The 19863-nt window shown below is 47.2% G+C and overlaps 1 protein-coding gene across 1 annotated transcript in view; it reads right to left on the bottom strand.

Annotated features, from left to right (window-relative positions):
• MYO16 (myosin XVI) overlaps nucleotides 1-19863 on the bottom strand; it is a gene marked incomplete at both ends in the record, with an annotated part of 347769 nt that overhangs the window by 27634 nt on the left and 300272 nt on the right. The window contains one exon of the mRNA XM_080928526.1: nucleotides 4563-4721. Within this exon, the coding sequence (XP_080784652.1) occupies nucleotides 4563-4721 (159 nt within the window). The remainder of the gene's footprint in view (nucleotides 1-4562; nucleotides 4722-19863) is intronic.

A 19863-nucleotide genomic window follows, 5' to 3' on the forward strand; every position in this document is an offset into this window, starting at 1 on the left:
TGCTGTTGACTGAGTGAATGGGTGCTGTTGACTGAGTGAATGGGTGCTGTTGATTGAGTGAATGGATGCTGTTGACTGAGTGAATGGGTGCTGTTGACTGAGTGAATGGGTAATGTTGACTGAGTGAATGGGTGCTGTTGGCTGAGTGAATGGGTGCTGTTGGCTGAGTGAATGGGTGCTGTTGGCTGAGTGAATGGGTGCTGTTGGCTGAGTGAATGGGTGCTGTTGGCTGAGTGAATGGGTGCTGTTGGCTGAGTGAATGAGCATTGTAGTGTGAATGCTGACTGGGCTGATGCTGCCCTATTAGGTTCCCCCCATAGAAGTCTGACAGGGCCACTTGCATTATTTCTTTTTCAAGTTGAGAAGTAAAAGGCTCAGGACCATGTCCATGTCTGAGGTGCTATTATGTCAGATCTGGGCTTTGACAACTGGCTGGATGACGCCTTAAACTCCAGGAAGGGTGGCAAAGCACACACAATCCCAGCGACTGATTTTCAATCCTCAGTTCCCAACACCGGCGAGAACACTTAATTAAACAAAGTCCAAAGTAGATTAGTTCCCAACACCGGCGAGAACACTTAATTAAACAAAGTTCAAAGTAGAGGTGATTCAGTATGACTTCAAAGTGCCTTGAACAGAAAGAGTATGTCAGGGCTGGTCAGATAAGACAGGAGCTCTCCTCCCTGGCAAAGGCCCCTCTGCCTCTCAGTGCGTACAACCGTAATACTCTTCCCTTTGTGAAGTGGAGGTTCGCTTGCTTCACTCTGGCTCTCGGGACGAGAATCAGACAACAGTGTGAGCGCCAAGGGATCTGGGCAGTTCCAGAGATTAAGTTGGAGATGCATGTTCTTGGGGCATAAGTGATGGGAGCCACACTCTGCTACCCTAGGTCTGTGTGACTTGGTCCTGATGCCTCCCACCGCCACCCCCACCCCCAGACGAGGGGAACGATGCTGAGATCAGCAGTCTTTCCCCTTATCCCGACTCTCCTGGTGAAGATAACCCAGACTATACACGGAGTGTAAACATAACACACAGAAACGGAAGAGGGATTAATGTAATGACTCCATTTTAATTGCCATTTTTCCTGATGCTCAGCAATAAAATGCATATCCATTGAGCAGCAAGAAAGAAAATCATACTGATCATAAAATGTCCTAGTTCGAACTTTTATATCTCTACTTCACCACAAAATAAACATCTTTGTATTACCATATTTTTTGTTTGATATAGCTGAAACATTCTAACACCAAAGGCAGCTCTCCAATGTAATGATAAATAACCACAAGTCCAGAGAATAATTAAGTACAAAAAAAAAGTATCCAAGTCTGTGTTCACATCAGCAAAAGGATGGCAATTAAAGTAAGTGATCGCTATAATTAGCCACACATAACTGTATTTCAGCAAATGAGCAAACATAATTATTTCTGGGAAACAGAGGCAGCACGCAGATCCCGGCACGCCAACGAAATCATTTCCTAGAAAATAGCGCTATTTCTGCCTCGCCCAGAACTTAAATTATTTTAAATATTTACTTGCTTCTGGTCCTTTTTTCAGAACAGACATTAACTGTTCCCTGGGCATGGGCATGATAAATCCATACCAAAACTGATCCCCGGGGCGGCTGGAGAGATGGCTCAGTGGTCACGAACACTTGCTGCTCTTCCAGAGGACCCGGGTTCGGTTCCCCGATTCCATACCGAGAGGCTCACAGCACTGTTGAACACTAACTTTAGGCTAGCCCCATCTACAGGTTGCCTGTAAATGCCATGGCATAGTCTTTCATCACACCCTTTTTAATAGGAGAAAACTGGAAGGTAAAAGATCAAGTATCTTTGTCCTATGGCTGGATATTATTGCACTGGGTTTTGAACTTGGGCAGTATGACACTCTACTGAAGGCTATGGTGTTCCAAGAGGATCTGACGTCATATTCTGGCCTCCATGGGTATTTTTACACATGTGGTATCCCCTCAATCCCCATACAAGATAAAATGTAATGAAATAAAATAAAATCTTATTCTCCTCTAGAGGTACTGTGGTAATGAGCAAGTCACAGCCTGCCTGTGTAGAAACTGCTCAGCTCTGTAACACCAAGGACGGGATTTTTCTGACTGTCTACTTAGCACTTACTGGCGCATTTGCAGGTGGTACTTTTCCTTCAATGGGCATATGTTTATTGAGGCTCCAATACACAGGGCCTGGAACCACAAAGTTTAATAGTTCTGGGAAAATATCTCTGACCAGGAAGTCATGGTGCTTGTAAAAATTCATCAGCTTCTACCAGTCAAACTTCCCTGAGAGATTTGAGTCAACTTTACTGGATCTACCTATGACCATTTTCCAAGTTGTAGCTTTTACATTTTGATGATTTTTTAAAACAAAACATAGACTAATTAAATATTTAGCTACCTTGCTTCCTCCTTCTCTAATGTGTTTGTTGTTTGATCTGCAGGATAATAAAGACTGTAAAGTCAAGAACATGGGAGCTCCCTGGAGGCTCAGGCTCCCCTGAGACTGGGCTGTTTCTGGTGGGGGGACTCAGTCTTCTTTCTCCTAGGGCTCCTTATTGGGACTCTTTAGAAGACCCTTAGCAGATCTGAAAGTCCATGTTTGTCGAATTAACTCAAAATTAGGGGTGGGGAGTAACTTCTCACATGACAACAGATAATGAGACATCTGCTGACTTTTTGGAGAGTGCCAGATTTATGTTAAGCTTTATGGATTATGAATGAAGGGTACAGAGCATCTGTTCTCCATGCTTGCATTGACACTGCCCGTGTCTGGGCTACATGGGAAGAATTTGCTGGGCTCTGTAACAGAGCACCACGTCTGATCCATGCCTGGATGCTTTCAACGAGAAGAGATTGCTGGGCTCTATAACAAGCCACTAAGTCGGACCCACGCTTGAATGTGGAGAGTTTACCAGGACCCATAACAAACCAACTTGGCTCTATGCCTCCATGCTTTCACAAGAGCCGGAAAACCAGCAAGTGTTTCTATATTTAATCACCCCCTCTTCTGCTAGAACCTCACAACCTTTCCCACTGAGCTGGGTCCACACCCACATCAATTCCTGCAATCCCATGTGGTTTTCTGTAGAAACTACCTACCCATTGTCCACCTAAGCAAATGAACAAATTCAACATCACCCAGCATGGGCTTTCCTGGGATGTGTGTTCTGCTTTCTGCTGGGCAGTCAGCTTCCCCTTCTGCCTGAATTTCTGCTTTTCTCCACTTCCTCTAAGTCACCTGTCTCTTCACTCTGACTGGTCAAGCTCTTTCAAGAAAACTGTGATTTGTCAGTTTTGTCTCCAATTTTCCATCTGAGCTCTGTGCTCATAGGTCTTAGGAATCTTCATTGTGTGCTGTGTCTTGTATCTAAAAGGTGGTTTGTGGTAATAGTAAGAGGCTTTGTCTTTTATTGCCCTTGGGAACTGATTTGTGTTTTCTCCAGGGGCCTAAGGATGTTACAGCTTCAGTCCAACTTGAGGGTTCAGAGGAGCCTTAGCTAACCCACGCTCCTGGTTCTGGCACAGCTGACTCTGGGTACAGCACTATTCCATCCCCTTGGTGGCCTTAGTGAATCCTGTACTTGGTATGCTATCAGAGAAGTAGGCTTTTCCAGTGTCCCCAATGTCCCTGGGAGGAGAATGAATGTAGCATCACTTAGGACGGTGTTTCTAGAAAGGTTTAACAGAGGAAGGATGATCTGCCCTGAATGTGGGTGGCACCCTGTTCTGGGTTCTTGAACTAAGTAAGAAGGAAAAACCTTGGTTAAGCCATCCAAGTGCCAGCAGGCCTCTCCCCTTCTCACCCTGGCCACTGTAACAATGGAGCCTGTCACCTCACCTCTTACTACCAGTGGCTTCCATGGCATGGTGGGCTATATTGTCTCCAATCATGAGCCACCATAAACCTTTCCTTTTGTAAGAGCAAAAACAAAAACCAAAACCAAAAAACAAACAACAACAACAAAAAAAACCCCAAACAACAACAACAACAACAAAACCAATAAAGGGCACCATAACCTCTGGTCCCAGCTCAGCATCTGACGATCTGTTAGGTCTCTGGCCACTTTCATTGGAGTAAGCTGAGATACTTCCTGAGGCTCCTCTGGGCACCCTCGGGAAAGAAGAGCTGAATTTTCCCATCAGCCACTACTAAATCCATCTCAGGGAAAATATCTGTTTGCATGGACTTGGGCGTGGTGGCCTAGCCAGTTTCTAAGGGATAGAGTCACCTAATACCCTAAAGCTGCTCTGTCCTTTGAAGCCGCTCAGTTCTTCCCTTCACGTTCTAAGCTGTGTGAAAACATTGAATTCCACTGTGTTGGTTGAGCACAAGAAGCATTGCCTACTGGTCCCTGTAGAGCTGTGTCCTCTCAGATGGTGGTGAGTCTCTTTTCTGCCTCAGTGGTGAGATGCTGACAGTGATGCTGAGGTGAACAGTTTTTGTTCTGTGTCCAGACGTTAAGCCTACTTCATCTTTAACTGTTAAATATCCCCTTTCTCCAAAGTCCACGTGGCTTAAAACTGTGGCTCTTGTATTTAGAGGGCTCACCGTTGGTGACGGGGTTTCCGTTTTCAGCCATAACAACACTGGACAGGGAGCTGGACAGTTGAGACCCGTGGTTGTTGGCGTTTCTGTCTTGAGCCTCTGGAACCATCTCTGATGAACCGGGTTCGTCCCGGCTACTCAGGTTCATGTTAGTTTCCAAACCTAAAATGAATTTTAGAAAAGTTTATTTCCTATCTAATAAAATGTACTTCAAATTGGAGTAAAACACTAGAAGATGCTCATTAATCAAACATTCTTTATGCTTAAAACAAATGCTCCAAAATACTCAGCGAATCTGCGGCCTAGCTAGCAGTCAATAGACACTGCCATGGTACCCTTGAATGTGAGCCGGGGAAAGCAACTTGTAATTTGTTAAACAACCTAGTCCAAGTTTCCGGTTTGTATCCAAGAGTTTGTTATAACCCTTCCCATGCTGAACAGGTAATGGATTTTTTTTTGTGTGTGTGTGACTGAACTATTTACATATGGTACAACAAGCTTATAGTTCTGAAAAATAAGTATGTGTTGAACAAGACTGCAAAACTTGTATTATCTGTTACAGTTATGGAAACTAAGCTCCTAACACACTGAGATACATTTCCCCCCCAAAAGGAGAGTGATGGTTTCCTAAGGCTGAAAAGCGTGAGTGAGCTAAGAGAGGAAAGGATGTGTTTCCTGCTGGAGTGTCACTTGGAACCCTGTAAGTAAGTGCGTGTGCTTATCTCTCTCAGATGAGACAAACAGCTAAAAACGGTCACAGTTGCAAACCCCAGGCAGAGGGACTTATGCTCAAATGCCCCAGTGAGCCACAGGCTGGCCAACTCTGTGGTGTACAGACACAAACGTGGACACTGCAATGGTGTTTGTGCAGTCAGCATCTATAAAAACGCTGACGCAGTGGGAAGTCAGGCTGATTTTCCTGGTGGCCCGTGCTAGAGCTAAAGAAACGGCTGCTCAGCCTGCTCAAGTCTTACAGCTCCTGTGTGCCACTAAAGCAGGCTCAGCTTCAAAGCCGTCTGAAGACACGGGCATCCATCCATGGGTCTGCATGTGTCTGTGGGGACATCATGCTTTGTTCTCATCCTTTTGTCCAGCTGCTGTCTGAATGCCTACTATGTACCAGACATACTAGGTGCTCGAGATTGGAAATGAGACCACATAGTCTTGAAGGCTGAAGCTTACCTCCTAGAAAGGGGCTAGATGACCAATCTACAAGCAAACACACCCACAGACCGAGCACTGGCAGGCGTGCAGCCCTGGACGAGGGAAAACTCTGGGACAGAACAGTTGCGGGGTCAAGCTGTATCTGCACAGGAGGTATTTCAGTTAAGAGAAAAAGCAGAGGGAAGCTGCAGATACAGAGATAAACTCTACAACATCTAGTTTAAAGATTTTGAAGCCAAAACGGACCAGCCTTTCCCAGGAAGCATGAAGCACTTATCTAGATGAGCCAGGAACGTGAAAACAAAGGAGTGACAAGTGTGGACATTGTTGGGGAGAGAGCCCTGTCACTCAGGTACCAGAGGCAGCCCAGGAAGAAATGAAGGCCTTACTCTCAGGGTGATGGGAGAGCCCCCAAGTTCAGGGAAGGTTAAATGAACACAGACCCAACAGAAGAATCTGGCTCTTTCTGATGGTCAAAGAGACAATCTTCCAAGATACATGGAACCTCTGCACTGAGCTGTTGATGTCAGTCTTTCTGGTAGCCTGTTTCTGTCATATAGACACGTGGACACCATAGTCTAATCCTTCAGTTTTGTTATTGAGGCTTTAAAGTATCTCTCTGCTTCCAATCCGCAGGCTCAGCTGGAGTCACCATGCGCTCAAACACTTGCGGGTGGGGGGGGGGGTTATATCTCAACCTTTGCATTGCCTGCTGGTTTTGTTTTTTCATAAAAAAACCCACCAGGTCTATTTTAGGGTAGCTGTGAACAGAAAGCAAGGTCCTGGTGCGTCTTAGTGTGAGCGCTTTCAGATGAAGAGCCAGCAGAGCAACCGAACAGGCCCTTCTGCCACGATCCAAGAGTTTAAGATTCGGTCTTGTCAAGGCAAAGCAGTACATGAATCCTCCTCCGAGCATGGCCCACCAGTGAGCACCTATGCAGTCCCAGCTCAGAGGGCTTCTCTGTGCACCCAGTCCTGTGTCCTCTTCCCCTGCTTATGGCCTTCCCTCGTAAGCTGAGGCGGCTTCTGTCCCTGACAGTATCTCTGATGTTCCACGGCGATGAACCAGGAACCCAGCCTGCAATATGCCACTGTCATAGAAGAAATTCCTGACCGAGGACTCGCTGCCCTCATCAGTGTGATTGTGTTTTCATCAACACTAATCGGGACATGTGGCTTGTTGCTGCAGTAAATATTAAAATGGATTGTTTATCTCTTCATCGGGCCTCGAGGTCCCACTCCATGGATGCCGCTCTAGTGTGGAGCCCAGCGCTTGGACTCTGTCACTCGGTCCACAAGCCACACCCTCCACATGACTCCCTTCCTAGGCGGTTCACTCCACCTGTCCTGCCACTTCTGTCCTGGGTGGATACAAATGCCCCTGCGTGTTCCTTTCCACTACCGCCTGGCACAAACATTACTCCAAAGCCCAGCAACTTTTCAAGCAGGTTTATATATTAACTTCTCAAGCCACAAACCCTCTACACAACAAGATTATATCCAATGGACAAAGATACGAACTGCCCTTCTGTAAGAGATAAAAAGACCTGTAGAGTCCCTTGAAATATTCATATCTACCTATTGCCAATCACAGCCACCAGGATCTAGGTCTGCTTTCTCCAGCTCCATCTTGGTTTTCTCTTTCTCTCCTCCTCCCTTCCATTTTCCTACCTTTTCTCCACCTACCTCTCTACTGTCTGATCATGTATCACCTTAAGATCAATCTACAGCTTGTGAGTGACATGCCAGTGTCTGTTCAAAAACACCCCACCCACTCACACCCAAAGAAGTGAAGGAGTCTATGCCATAACTCGTTGACATTTAGATTCGAGCCCTCTGCACATTCCAGTCCCCTGCATACGCAGCAGCTAGGTATAGGACCAGACTCTGCATTCCTCGCTGAAAGCATCACCCTTGCCTTGTACGTAAGCAGAACCACAGCAGAAACAAGTGGTCAGTTCCGTGGCATTCGGACTGTAGAGTTCTCCAAGTGCACACAGAAGCTGCGGACTTACCTGGGGCTAAGTCTTCAAGCCTGCTCATGCCTTGTTGCAGGAAGGGTGGGAAAGGTTACCAGGTGGAAAGGTTGGAGAGAGTCTTGATGATTCAGCAGAAGGAAAGAGAAGCGAGCAAGGAAAATGCTGTCTCAGAGTTACAGTCTCCCCGAGACATGTCTGGGGCTGTGCCTGATGTGATGCATGTGTGTGATTCATCCTGTCTTTCTGTTGGGTAACGCTTGATAGTTTGAATACCTGTGGTGTTTGAACACTCACTACAGAGGGTACAGGTTCAGAAGAAATGAATCACACCAGGATGTGACTCAAAAACAAGGGCTTGGCCTTAATACTGGGCTATGTATACATTGACTTTTAACCTAGTGCGGGGGGTGGGGGTTCTGGCAAATTCTCCAACATTAACATATAATTTTGTTGACTTCTACTTGCTCCTAAATAATAAAAATAGCATTCTGGGAGAGCGTCTTCCTTGGGAAACTGTGGCTATATATTAAAGCCCCTCCACCCCCCGTCCAAGGGGACACTCAGAAATGTCTGGATTCTTCTTAGTTGGACATTACAGCTGGGGTGGGAAGCGGTGTCTGGTATCTGGTGGGCAGAGGCCAGACATGCTACAAAACTTCTTAAGGTACCCAGAAAGGTTGGCTGCAGACCATGGATCGATTACCTGGCCTAGAATGGAGTGTCTCCAGCCCAAAAGTCCTGCTTTGAAACAGCGAGGTCATGCATTTCCAGCTCTGTGTTTTCTAGAATCATTTGAATTAAGGAACAAACGTCTCCAAGCAAAGGATCCTCCAAGACTCTGTTAGCCCCAGATTTTGTCCTTGTAAACTTTAACCTCCCTCTGTTCTTACTACCTGAGGTCACAGGCTTCAGGAAGAATAAAGCTCTGCACTTATTCATGACTCTGTGCCCATGAGGACGGCCCTCCAGGTGACCTCTTTAGGCAGGGCGGCTTCTCCTTAGTCCTTCGCCAGGCCTGGTACATCCTTTCTCTCCAGCTTGCTTGTGTTCTGCCTCCGTCCTCTGGTGGCACGTTTACTTCAGATATATGTCCTGATATTTTTACAGTGTTCACATGCCTAGCATGTAGCGGGAACTCAATACATCATGGCGGAGTAAAAGAGGTGTGGGCAGAGTTGTATGTGCTATAATCCCAGCACCCAGGAGGCTGAGGCAGGAGGCTCACTGAATGTTTGAGACCAGCCCTGGGATGCAGAGTGAATATTCTGGTTGGTGGGTCTTCATAGCAAGATGTTGTAATGCCAAGAAAAAGACGCATAAAGAAAAGAAGGAAGAAAAAAGAAGGAAGGAGAGAAAACGAGACAAATGGGCAGATTGACAGCAGGATGCAGAAGCTTCACTTCCCAAGCCACGCCCCCCACAGGGGTAAACCAGCTGTTTTCAGTAAGAATTCCTAGCAAGCCCCAGAGGCAGCCTCAGGCTTGGACAATGGCTGGAAGCCGGCAGGTCGGAGAGGACTGAGTGTCGGTGGCGATGGCATGCCTTTGTGTTCAACATCTGCTTATTTCAGATTCCAAGGTAAGGACAATATTCCACTGCACACTGGATGCCTCATCTATGGAAGCCCAGCATCTTGCAGGAGGAGACACTGATGGATGTTTGCAGGCCGTGCCTGGCCTCGTTCTGTAGTTTCTGTCATTGCCCCACCAATAGTAAATAAGCATGGCCTATAACTATGAGCTATTTCTTAAATATTACAGTATGTTGCTTTAAAATCTCCTGCTTTCAGGGAGTCAGTTTGGCAGGAACGGGCATTCCTCACTTGAGCTGCACGTGACTCTGGAGATCTGGTGGTTGGGATAGCCAGCTTGTATCTCTGAGCTACAGTGATGGGTGTCATTTCTCAGGCTTCCAGAAGGGGCAGGTGACTCCTCCAGGCCAACAGCCTTCAGGATACCCTTGAGGCTTCTAGTAGAGAATAGTTCCAGGCTTGCATCAGAGCTTCCCAAAACACTTACGAAGATCCACAGGAGAACATGGATAGTGGGGAAGTGCAGGGGGCAGCATCCTCACACCTCTGCATGGGATACAGAGAGAATGGGAGGGGCCCAAGGGACAGAACTGGTTGTGTCAAGAGAAAAAAGCCAGATCTGCTGCTGCTTTTGGGGTGGGTGGGGTCTGCTGTATTTGATTCCTCTCCAGCCTGGCTTCTTCCAAATGCCTTGTGCACAAGCTTAAGGGAGGAACTTGATAAATATTCACCCGGCAGAGCTCATACGTTTGGAGGTGAGGCTATAAATAGAAAAGCTGTAAGGGTTTAGACTGGTGCCCTGCTGAAGGTCTGCGCAGTGGGGCGAGGGGCAGGCCGAGGAGCACCCTCAGCAAGGAGGAGTCCAGAGAAGGAGGAAATGCTGGAAGACTCTGCATGGGGACCTTGGAGGGACGAGCATATACCCAAGGATTGAAGTGAGCAGCTGTCCTTGCAACAGAACGTGCATTTTAAAGTCATAGGCAGGAAGAATTTCTCCCAGGAAGGATGATGCTTAAGAGCCAGTGTGGACGGTAAAGGCAGTGAGGGACAAGTAAGGTGAGCTTACAGAGAGGAAGGAGCAGGCTCAGCCAGGGAAGGAATGGGGCCGGACTAGCCAAGAGTCTCAGTCCAGTCAAGGATAAGGGCACCCAACAGGTGGGGAGTGTTTCTTTGAGAGAAATGATTTTTTTTTTAAATGTACCCTCTGCTAGTTACCGTCGTTGCCTGAGATAACCTTGGCTCATCTTTTGAAATCACATGAGCTGGGATCCAGGTTTCAGTAATACCGGAGGGAACCAAACCGGAGCCGTCTACAGGGCTTGACGCTGAGAGTGCTATGTGAGGTAGAAAATCCTGAGGACGCAGCTCAGGTTCAGACTCATCACTCCTGCTTCTGGCTACAGCTCCCAGGCAACACAACAGGGAAAGGCCACCAGGCCACAACACTTGCCCTTTCTGCTTGGCATTAAGGGACACTTAAAGTACAGAGGGAGGGCCTGGCACCTCCCCCATCCTCTCTGGCTCTTGCTTTTAGGATTCTGGAATTCCAACTCAGTGCTGGTAACGAACACATACAGATGGTATATGCTAAGACCTGGACAGACCTTCTTTGACCTGAAACTGGCAGTGAGTTTCCATCAAGCTAAGTTCAGCCTGTGTTGCATGGGGCAATCTCCTTTTGACCCATGATAAGGCTAATTCTTCCGTTGTTGCACAGAAGGGCATCACGCACACATAAGGACTCCTTGGGGGTAATCTGGTGGCACAGCACTGCCTGACATGGGCATATGCAGGGACAAGGGTTCAAATCCATATAGCAACACACACACAAACCAAAAATTCAGCTTTAATAAAAGTGGCTGTCCTTTGTTCTTCATAAATCCCAGTGCAAGCCTGCTCCTCCGGAAGCCTAGATTTTGTTTTGTTTTCTTCTTTCTTTTATGAACCAGCACAAAATTAACCTCAAGGGGACAAAGACTCTTCTAGAACACAGATCTTACTGGAGCCTGTTGTTCCTGGACCTATAGACTTCTTCACCTTCAGATTCCTGCCCCCTTAAGGGGTACAGTCCTGTGTTTTTTTCAGCCCAGCCCGCCGCCAGCCAGTCCTTCCCATCTCCAGCTGCAGCGGAGGGACTGTAGTGAGCTTTCTTTTGGCACAGCCCAAGCATTTGCTTCCCGCTCTTTCAGAAAGACAGAGCTAGTGGAAAGGGTTCTCTAACAGCAGCTCCCTGGAAGCTCTGACTAGGAGATCCCCCACTTGGAAATGCTCAGGAGCGAGGGACAGGGCACCCCTGGAGGAGAAGTGTGCATAAGGACAAGGAGGCAGCAGAGAGGCCTGGAGTCTGCTCTGTGCAATTCCAATCCACCACAAAAACACACAGCCATGGCTAAAGTGTGTCACAGGAGACATGGGGATCCAGGAACCCAGCATCTGTCTGTGTGGCAGCTGGGCCAGTCAACACCAGGTTGACTGGAAGTACATCTGTGAGAATTTATTATTTCAAAACCCCCAAAGCACAACGCTGTAGCCCCTGAGAATGAACAGTATGGACAAAGCTGAATGGTTTCTTACAGTCTCAGCTCCGTGAAGTCTAGGAGGGTGGCTAGCCAATACAAAATTAGCTCAATGGTGTTCTGTACTGTTTACCTGTGTGTGTGTGTGTGTGTGTGTGTGTGTGTGTGTGTGTGTGTGTGTGTGTGTGTTGTCTTAGGGCTCTTCATTTTGCATATCTTGGTTTATGGTTTTTGGTTGTGTGTGTGTGTGGTTCTTTTTTTTTTTTTTTTTTTTAAGAGAAGGGGCATAGAGTTTGGTGGGTAGAGAGGATCTGGGAGGAGTTTAAAGTTTAAATATATTATATAAAAAGGAAAAATCAATAAACCACAACAAAACTGCATTTGTACACACATGCAAATGCACGTGCACGCACACAGGCATCCAGAGCTGGGTTTTCAGCTTCCTTCCCATGATGCTCCTGGTCCCAGGGAGGGAACTCTTCTAGCCTGCTCACCTCGAGCAGCAAGGCCAAGGCTACCTTCCCGGAGGGTTGGGTGGAAGAGGAATGTTTGCTTATCCCCATTCGTAACTCCTGCCGCCCACTCTCTGCCAAGCATGGAGAGATGCCTTCCAGGAGAAAACACCAACAGAGGAAACAGACTGGTATCTCCAACAACATATGTGCCCAGCCGGGGAAGAACGTAGGAATGGCAGAGCTAGGGAGAGGTTGTCAGTGTAAACAGGGCTCTCAGACCCAGAAAATGCACAGAAAATTAAGTCCTGCCAATTTCCTTTTAAATTTAACGAACTGTATCTTCTTTTCTGTCCTGTTTCTTCAGAATCTGCCACAAGAGGGGGAATCCTTGAACCCAGAACTGGCTGTGAGGAGCCATCCCTAACTGTGATCTTCTAGGCTGTGGAGACTCTGACAGAGCTGCTGGGCCCTCGTCCCCTCAGTAGCAGGGCTGTGGATTCAGAAGCCATGAAACCGTGCACAGAGGTAGTGTGATGGCTGACATTCCTTCAGACAAACAGCCTTGCTCTCCTGATGGGGAAGGCAAGGAGAGAGGATATGGTCCTCAACCTTCTGCTGGAAGGTTCTAGCACCTGGGCTAGATGAAAGGATAGTGATGTAAGCCATTTGGTGGAGTGACACAGGCCGGGAAGAACCAGCAACATGAAAGAAATGAAAGAAACAAAAAACAAAAACAAGAATGGTGGTGTCCTGCTCTTCTCAAATACCTTGCTAAGAACTCACTGCTAATGTGCCCACCAAAGTATGACAAAAGGCGCCGACCAGGTCCACGAGAACAGGTCTGAAACACTGAGCTCCTGCAGTATAAACACAGAGTATGAACAGCCGGGCTCTGCTTCCCAAAGCACAGGACCCTTGGCACGGAGGGACTAGTGCTGAGTCTGGGGTATGGTGGCTGCCACCTGCCCACAGCACAGCGGTTACTCTGAGGGCTTCAGACAATACATGAAAAAATCTCTATGGAATTGGCAGGTCAGATTGCAATCTTACTGGGCTACTGAGACTGTTCTTTCTGACAGCCTTGGCTGGTAGCTCTGTTGACGGACAGGTCCCTCAATTCCTGGAGTCTCCAACGTATGGATTAATGGGTCTACACTCAACCACAGCAGTGATTAGCACAGAGAGGATGTCCAACACCCAGAGAGAGCAACAGATAAGGAAGGTGATGATGGAATCATCCTCGAGCTCACATTTCGTCCAGAGCTACTGCAGGGGACCATCACCAAATGGCCAGTTGCTGCTGAGGTTTCCCTTGCCATGAGGCACTTCAGGGAGTCAACTGTGGGGGGGGGGGAGAAGCCCAAGAGGAATAATATACATCTGAACCTCCCAAACCAGAAATGCTGTGAGCCCCAGGTTTTCTGGGTGTCGATATATCCAAAGTGAAAAAATTACATAGCATGAATCCAACGGCATAAACAATGGTATAAAATGCCATATAAAACTGCCTTCTTTGTAATTGTCCCCCGAGAGGCTCCACACAGCAGCCAGCGGGAACAGATGCAAAGAACCAAAGCCAGACATTAGATGGAGTTCAAGGATTCTTGTGGAAGAGTTAGGGGAAGGACTGAACAATCCAGAGAGGACAGGGACTCCACGTGAAGACTAACAGAGTCAGCTGAACCAAAGTGTGAGCACAGGGTGGATCTAGGCTCCCCACACATACATCGCAGATTTACAGCTTGGTCTTTATACAAGTCTCCCAACAACTGGAGTGAGGGTTGTCACCAACTCTGTTGCCTGCCTATCGAGTCTTCTTCTAACTGGGCTGCCTTGTCTGGCCTCAGTGGGATAGGATGTACCCAGTCCTGGGTCTGTGGGGTGACACTTGGGAGGGGCTCCTCCTTCTCAGAGAAGAAGAGAAGGGGAGTGGGGAGAGATAACTGTGAGAGGGGGAGACTGGGAGAGGAGGGGTTGATGCTAGGATGTAAGCGAGTAAGTGAATAAATTAATGGAAAACCACCCTCTCCATATGTGTGCAAGGTGCACGTAACATACACGGATTTCAGGTTTACATCATAAGGTAAATGTAAGTACTCTGGAATTCAGAAAACTATATAACCTGTTTTTTGTCCATAAGTAACTGGATTTAGAAAGCAAATGGAAGCTAGTTTGGCATGGGTGCACACCTTTAATCTCAGCACTGGAGGCAGAAGCAGGTGGATCTCTGCGAGTTTGAGGCTACACCATAGGAAAACAAGCAAGTTTGTCCATTCCGTGGAGCCGGGTGCTGACTCTGAAAATCGGTTTCACACTCCTTATAAATCCTCCCACTCTCAGTTCCTCTCTGGCTTCCAGTCAGAGGGCAGGCGTCCTCTCTCCCTATCTGTTCCTCTCTTGCCCCTCCAGGATCTGTTATTCCCACTGCTGTAGCAGGATCAAAATGGCATAATTGTGTGTGAACTGGTGAATCATTCCAGTGGGTCTGGATAAACACTTCAAAGGGAAAGGGATGAGAACTCTCTGGGTGGGAATTTCACTAGCCTGAAGGCCAGGCCGAGCGCCTTCTGTAAAACACCTATGCCATCCCCATGGGACATGGTTGTCTTGGGCATCCCTCTTTACAAGGAAAACCCGCCTTTTCTTTTGCACCTGGGCTTGGGGAGGTGAGCCAGTGGGTAAAGTATGGATGCAAGCATCCAAATTCAAATCTTCAGAACCGGAGTACAGAGGTGTGGCAGCGTGGGCCCAGAGCTCAGAGACCGAGATGCACCAAAGGTGGGGATTCACTGGCCAATCTGTCTGTCTGTGAATGAGCTCAAGTGTGAGACCGTGGCTCAAAACACAGAACTATGGTGGTGAGCAGTAGAGAAATACTTGGTGTTGATCTCTGGCATACATGAATACATATATCCCCATACACTAGGGTACGAATGCATGTACCACATACATGCATCCACACATGTGCATACACCCCCACCTACACACACACACACACACACACACACACACACACACAGTGAGAGAGAGAGAGAGAGAGAGAGAGAGAGAGAGAGAGAGAGAGAGAGAGAGAGAGAGAACCAAACCAAAATTAAATCTGTGCTTTGGAACCAAAGAGACCCACACTGTATTTTGAATGAACAAATCAAGCTTGTCTCTCTTCACAATTTCTCTAATTCTATTTAAAATCTTAAGGCAAACAGCAACATTGCGTATGATAGCTAGTTTAACCTTTCATTATTATTTTGCCTGAAGTTAACCTGTGATTTTTTTTTTTTTTTTTTGTTTTTAAGTCCCGGAAGGAGCTACGTGTCTTGAGGCCATGTCAAAGAATAATTTCATTATCTGTTCCATGAAACGTGTTCTCCAAAGTTGTCACTGAAGGCTCCTAAGATGTTTTAAGTCACACAAACATAGAAATACACTCAGATTCCCAGATGGGTCAGACCGGCTTTCTAATGACCACAATGAAGCAGACAGTTTGAAGATTTCCCAACACCATGCACAAGCCCAAAGCCTTTCCCCTTGTACCCCCCCCCCCCTAAATTAGAGTAACAACTTCAACCTGGGGGCGAGAAAAGCAGAGACTCCTCACCAAGGCAATGACATTAATTCTACTAACTGGATCTTTCTGTTCTGGTGCCACACATAAGGGACCTGGACAGATCTCTGTTAGTGCTGAGGTCACATGGTGCATGCGGGTGTGGCAAGGATGGGCAAGGGAACAGCGAGCTGGGGTCAGAGACTGAGCTGGAGTCTCTGTGGATCAGTAACTGTGGGTGACATGTCTCTGAGGACTGGGGTCATTTATCTATTACAGATGTGAGGGACTAGATTACTAGATACACACAGAGGTGGCTAAATGCTGAGGACAGAGCAAATCCTCAAAGAAAACTGTGGAAGATGCAGTTTCCTCCGATTGCAACTACTACCGGGCATTGGCTACTGAGGGCCACTCTCAGTCAGGTGACTCCTGTGTATGTCCCATGTCTCCATTAGACCCAGGCTTAAGCTGTGTGGCAGGAGATGAGGTCTGAAAACTAGAGCTGGGGAAGTTATTGGGCCATGCATATGTAAGCCTGCAAGGACACTGGCTTCTGTCTCCACAGGCATGAGTGTTTGAACACCAGCTCTCAAGTGGAGGTGTAGCTAGAGAGGGAGAGATGGAGACCGGGCCTTGCTGGGTGAAGTGGGGTAATGGGAGTTGGGTTCTGAGGGTTACAGACATGTTCCACTTTTGGCCCCAGTCTGTGCTCTTTTAGCCCCCAACAAGCCACAGGGCAGCCTCACACATCTAATGCACAGCTATGAGCCACAACTCACAACACCAGAGCCAAGACAAACCCTCCGCCCTTAAGTTGCTTCTTGACACAGGCTTTGTTACAGCAATGACATCTGTAGAGTGACTTCCACCTTCCACCCAGCCAAGGTTTGTTCTCACTCTTTTCTTTCCACATACAGGGGGAAAGGTAAAAATCAATGTGCACGCTGTCCTTTGAAACACTCCCATGTGTCCCTGGAGGACTATGGCTGAACCCAAGCCATGTTTGGAATATGAAAAGGTTCTTTTGGTGGGTTTTTTGGTTTGTTTGTTTGTTTTTATGGGACTTTGGGCAAGGCTTGAGTTTGCAGATCTCAATGTACAGTTTGTGCCATGTTGTGAATCAATGGACCCTGCTGGCTGGCCTCACGTCCTGGCTGGGTTTAAGCAGGGTTGGAGGAAAGAGAATCCTGTTGGCCTGTGGCCTCTTACCATGTTCACAAACTAACAGAATACAGGGTTTAAACAAGAAATCTGCAGATCTCAAAGAGAAACCAGGATTCCACAGCTACAGCCCAAGGCAATTTAGCAGAGTGAAGGGAGGTAAGAGTGGTTTGCTCCAGGAGTGAGGGAGGCCCTGGACAATGTCATAGTGGGTGTGGTCGGCTCTGAGACTATGTGGAATTTTCTAGGCTGATTGTAGAAGTGATTACACTCAGGCATGGGGAGGGAATTACAATGGTAAGCAATTATAAATCAGTCTTGCCTCCCAGTGTTTTTACCACAGTGAGAACTTAGCTTCAGTCCTCATGTAGGTAAAGCGCTTTTTGGTTCTTTTCTCTTTGTGGGTGCATGTGAGTGTGTGCGTGTGCGAGTGTATGTGCGTATGCATGTGTCTCTGTGTGTTGGCATGCATGTGTGTGTACATGTGTTTGTGTGTATATATATATGGTGTGTGTATATGTGTATGGTGTGTGTGTGTGTGTGTGTGTGTGTGCATTCACGTTTGCATGCATGTGTTCCTGTGTTTGGAGGCCCTACATTGATGCTGGGACTCACCCTTGATCATTCTTCCAATATGTTCACTGTCACAGGGTTTCTTAGTCAACCCCAGAGCTCAAGTATTGCTGGGCAATCTTGCTGCATCTAGTGTTTCCCATTCCTGACTTCAGAGGTTCAAGGTACAGGTGGGCTACCATCCCTGTTAGGGATGTATTTGAGTTACTAGGACCCTATCCTCTGTCTGAATTAGGGTTTTTAGTGATGTCATGAGGCACCATTGCTAGAAGGCAGGTGGGGAAGAATGCATTTGGTTTATGATTTCATGTCACTGCATCATCAAAGGGGCTCAAACAGGACAGGAGCTGATGCAGAGGCCATGGAGGAGCACTGCTGACTGGCTTGCCCTGCCTGCTTTCTTATGGAACCCAGGACCACCAACCCAGGGATGGCACCAAATTGAGCTGCTCCCAACCCCCATCAGTCACTAAGAAAATGCTCTACAGCCAGATCTTATAGAAGTATTTTCTTAACCGAGGACCCTTCTTTTCAGATGACTCTAGTTTGTGTCAAGTTGACATCCTCACAACTTTCTCAGCAAGCACTGTGACTGCTAAGCCGTCTCCCAGGCTTTGTTTGTGGTGGCATTGTCTCCTGCACATCACCTCTGACCATTTCTTCACAGAAGGCATGAAACACCAGACAGTGAGCTATGCATGGACAGTTGTCCTGGCTGGTTCTGTGTGAACTCGACACAAGCTGGAGTTATCTCAGAGAAAGGAGCCTCCCTTGAGGAAATGCCTCCATGAGATCCAGCTGGAAGGCATTTTCTCAACTAGTGATCAAGGCGGGGGGGAGGGCAGTCCATTGTGGGTGGTGCCATCCCTGGGCTGGTAGACCTGGGTTCTATAAGAAAGCAGCTGAGCAAGCCAGGAGAAGCAAGCCAGTAAGTGACATCCCTCCATGGCCTCTGCATCAGCTCCTGCTTCCTGACCTGCTTGGGTTCTAGTCCTAACTTGATGAACAGCAATGTGGAAGTGTAAGCTGAATAAACCCTTTCCTCCCCAACTTGCCTCTTTGTCATGATGTTTTCTAGGAATAGAAACCCTGACTGAGACAAATTGGTAACAGCATGTTGGGGTATTCCTGTGACAACCTGACCATGATTTTGGGAGGACTGTGGAAGGACTTTGGAACTTTTGAGCTAGAAGAGCCACTGGGATGTTAAGAGCTCTGTGGGATGTTTTATAGAAACTTGGAAGATAATGTTGAGAACAGTGCAGAAGATGGAGGCCTGGCTTGTGAAATTTCAGAGGGAAGATAAAAGACTCTTCTCAGGGCTGTTGCTGTTTTGGTTGTGAAGATTCTGTGGTTTTGGTTAGCTGGGACTGAAGGATCAGATGTGATTAACAAGATACCAGAATGACTAAAGCAAAACCTTTGCATTACTGGGACTATTGATGCTGGTCAACTGGACCTAAGAAATTAATGGTGATTAAGAAGAGACCAGCATCACTAAGGTGAAATCTTCTGGGAAGTGTTTCCTGAGAGCACAAAGAAGCTGTGTCCCAGAGATAGCCAAGGTTGTATCTCATGCTGTGGCTGGACTTGGTAATGTGTAAGAGTCACCCGGGTGGTACTGGGTTTGAAGGAATGAAAGGGTCATGGAGAGCAGTTGAGGCTCAGTACTGTGAGAGGCCATGGAAGGCCATTGAAGAAGGTGCAGCCTCAGTTGCAATTAGTGCCCCAGGACTGACAGTAGTATTTTAGAGATGCCAGTACCATGAGATGACCATCAAAAGCAGCAGTGGCAGTAAAGAACAGGCAGCTGGAGCCTTAGAAGTCAAGGTGTGTGCTACAGAGAGCAGAGCTGAAGAAGTGACTCAAGCCCTTGGAGGAGCCCAAAGTGGATCCCAGACATTGAGAGTTTGATTTTTCTTTTGATTGTGACTGTGCCCTGATATTTTTCCCTCTTGAAGGAAAAGGTGGAGTCCACAGTTAAGAGACTTTGAATTGAAAGAAGACTTTGAATTTTAAAAGATTAGATATTTAAAAAGGACTGAAATTTTAATATGTAAGAATTTGTAAAGACTGTGGGACTCTTAAGGTTATTTAGATCTTGGGGATGAACAATAAAGTAAGGGTGGAGGCTTTATAGTGTTGTTTGTATGTCAAGTTGACAAGGGGTCAATTGTACTAGCTGGTTTTGAGTCAACTTGATACAAGCTGGAGTTATCACAGAGAAAGGAGCCTCAGCTGAGGAAATGCCTCCATGAGATCCAGCTGTAAGGCATTTTCTCAACTAGTGATCAAGGCAGGAGGGCCTAGCCCATTGTGGGTGGTGCCATCCCTGTTTGGGTTCTATAAAGAAGCAACCCAGCAAGCAGCATCAGTCCATG

This window comes from Micromys minutus, assembly GCF_963924665.1.
Source record: "Micromys minutus genome assembly, chromosome: 14".
In the NCBI taxonomy this organism is placed as follows: Eukaryota; Metazoa; Chordata; class Mammalia; order Rodentia; family Muridae; genus Micromys; species Micromys minutus.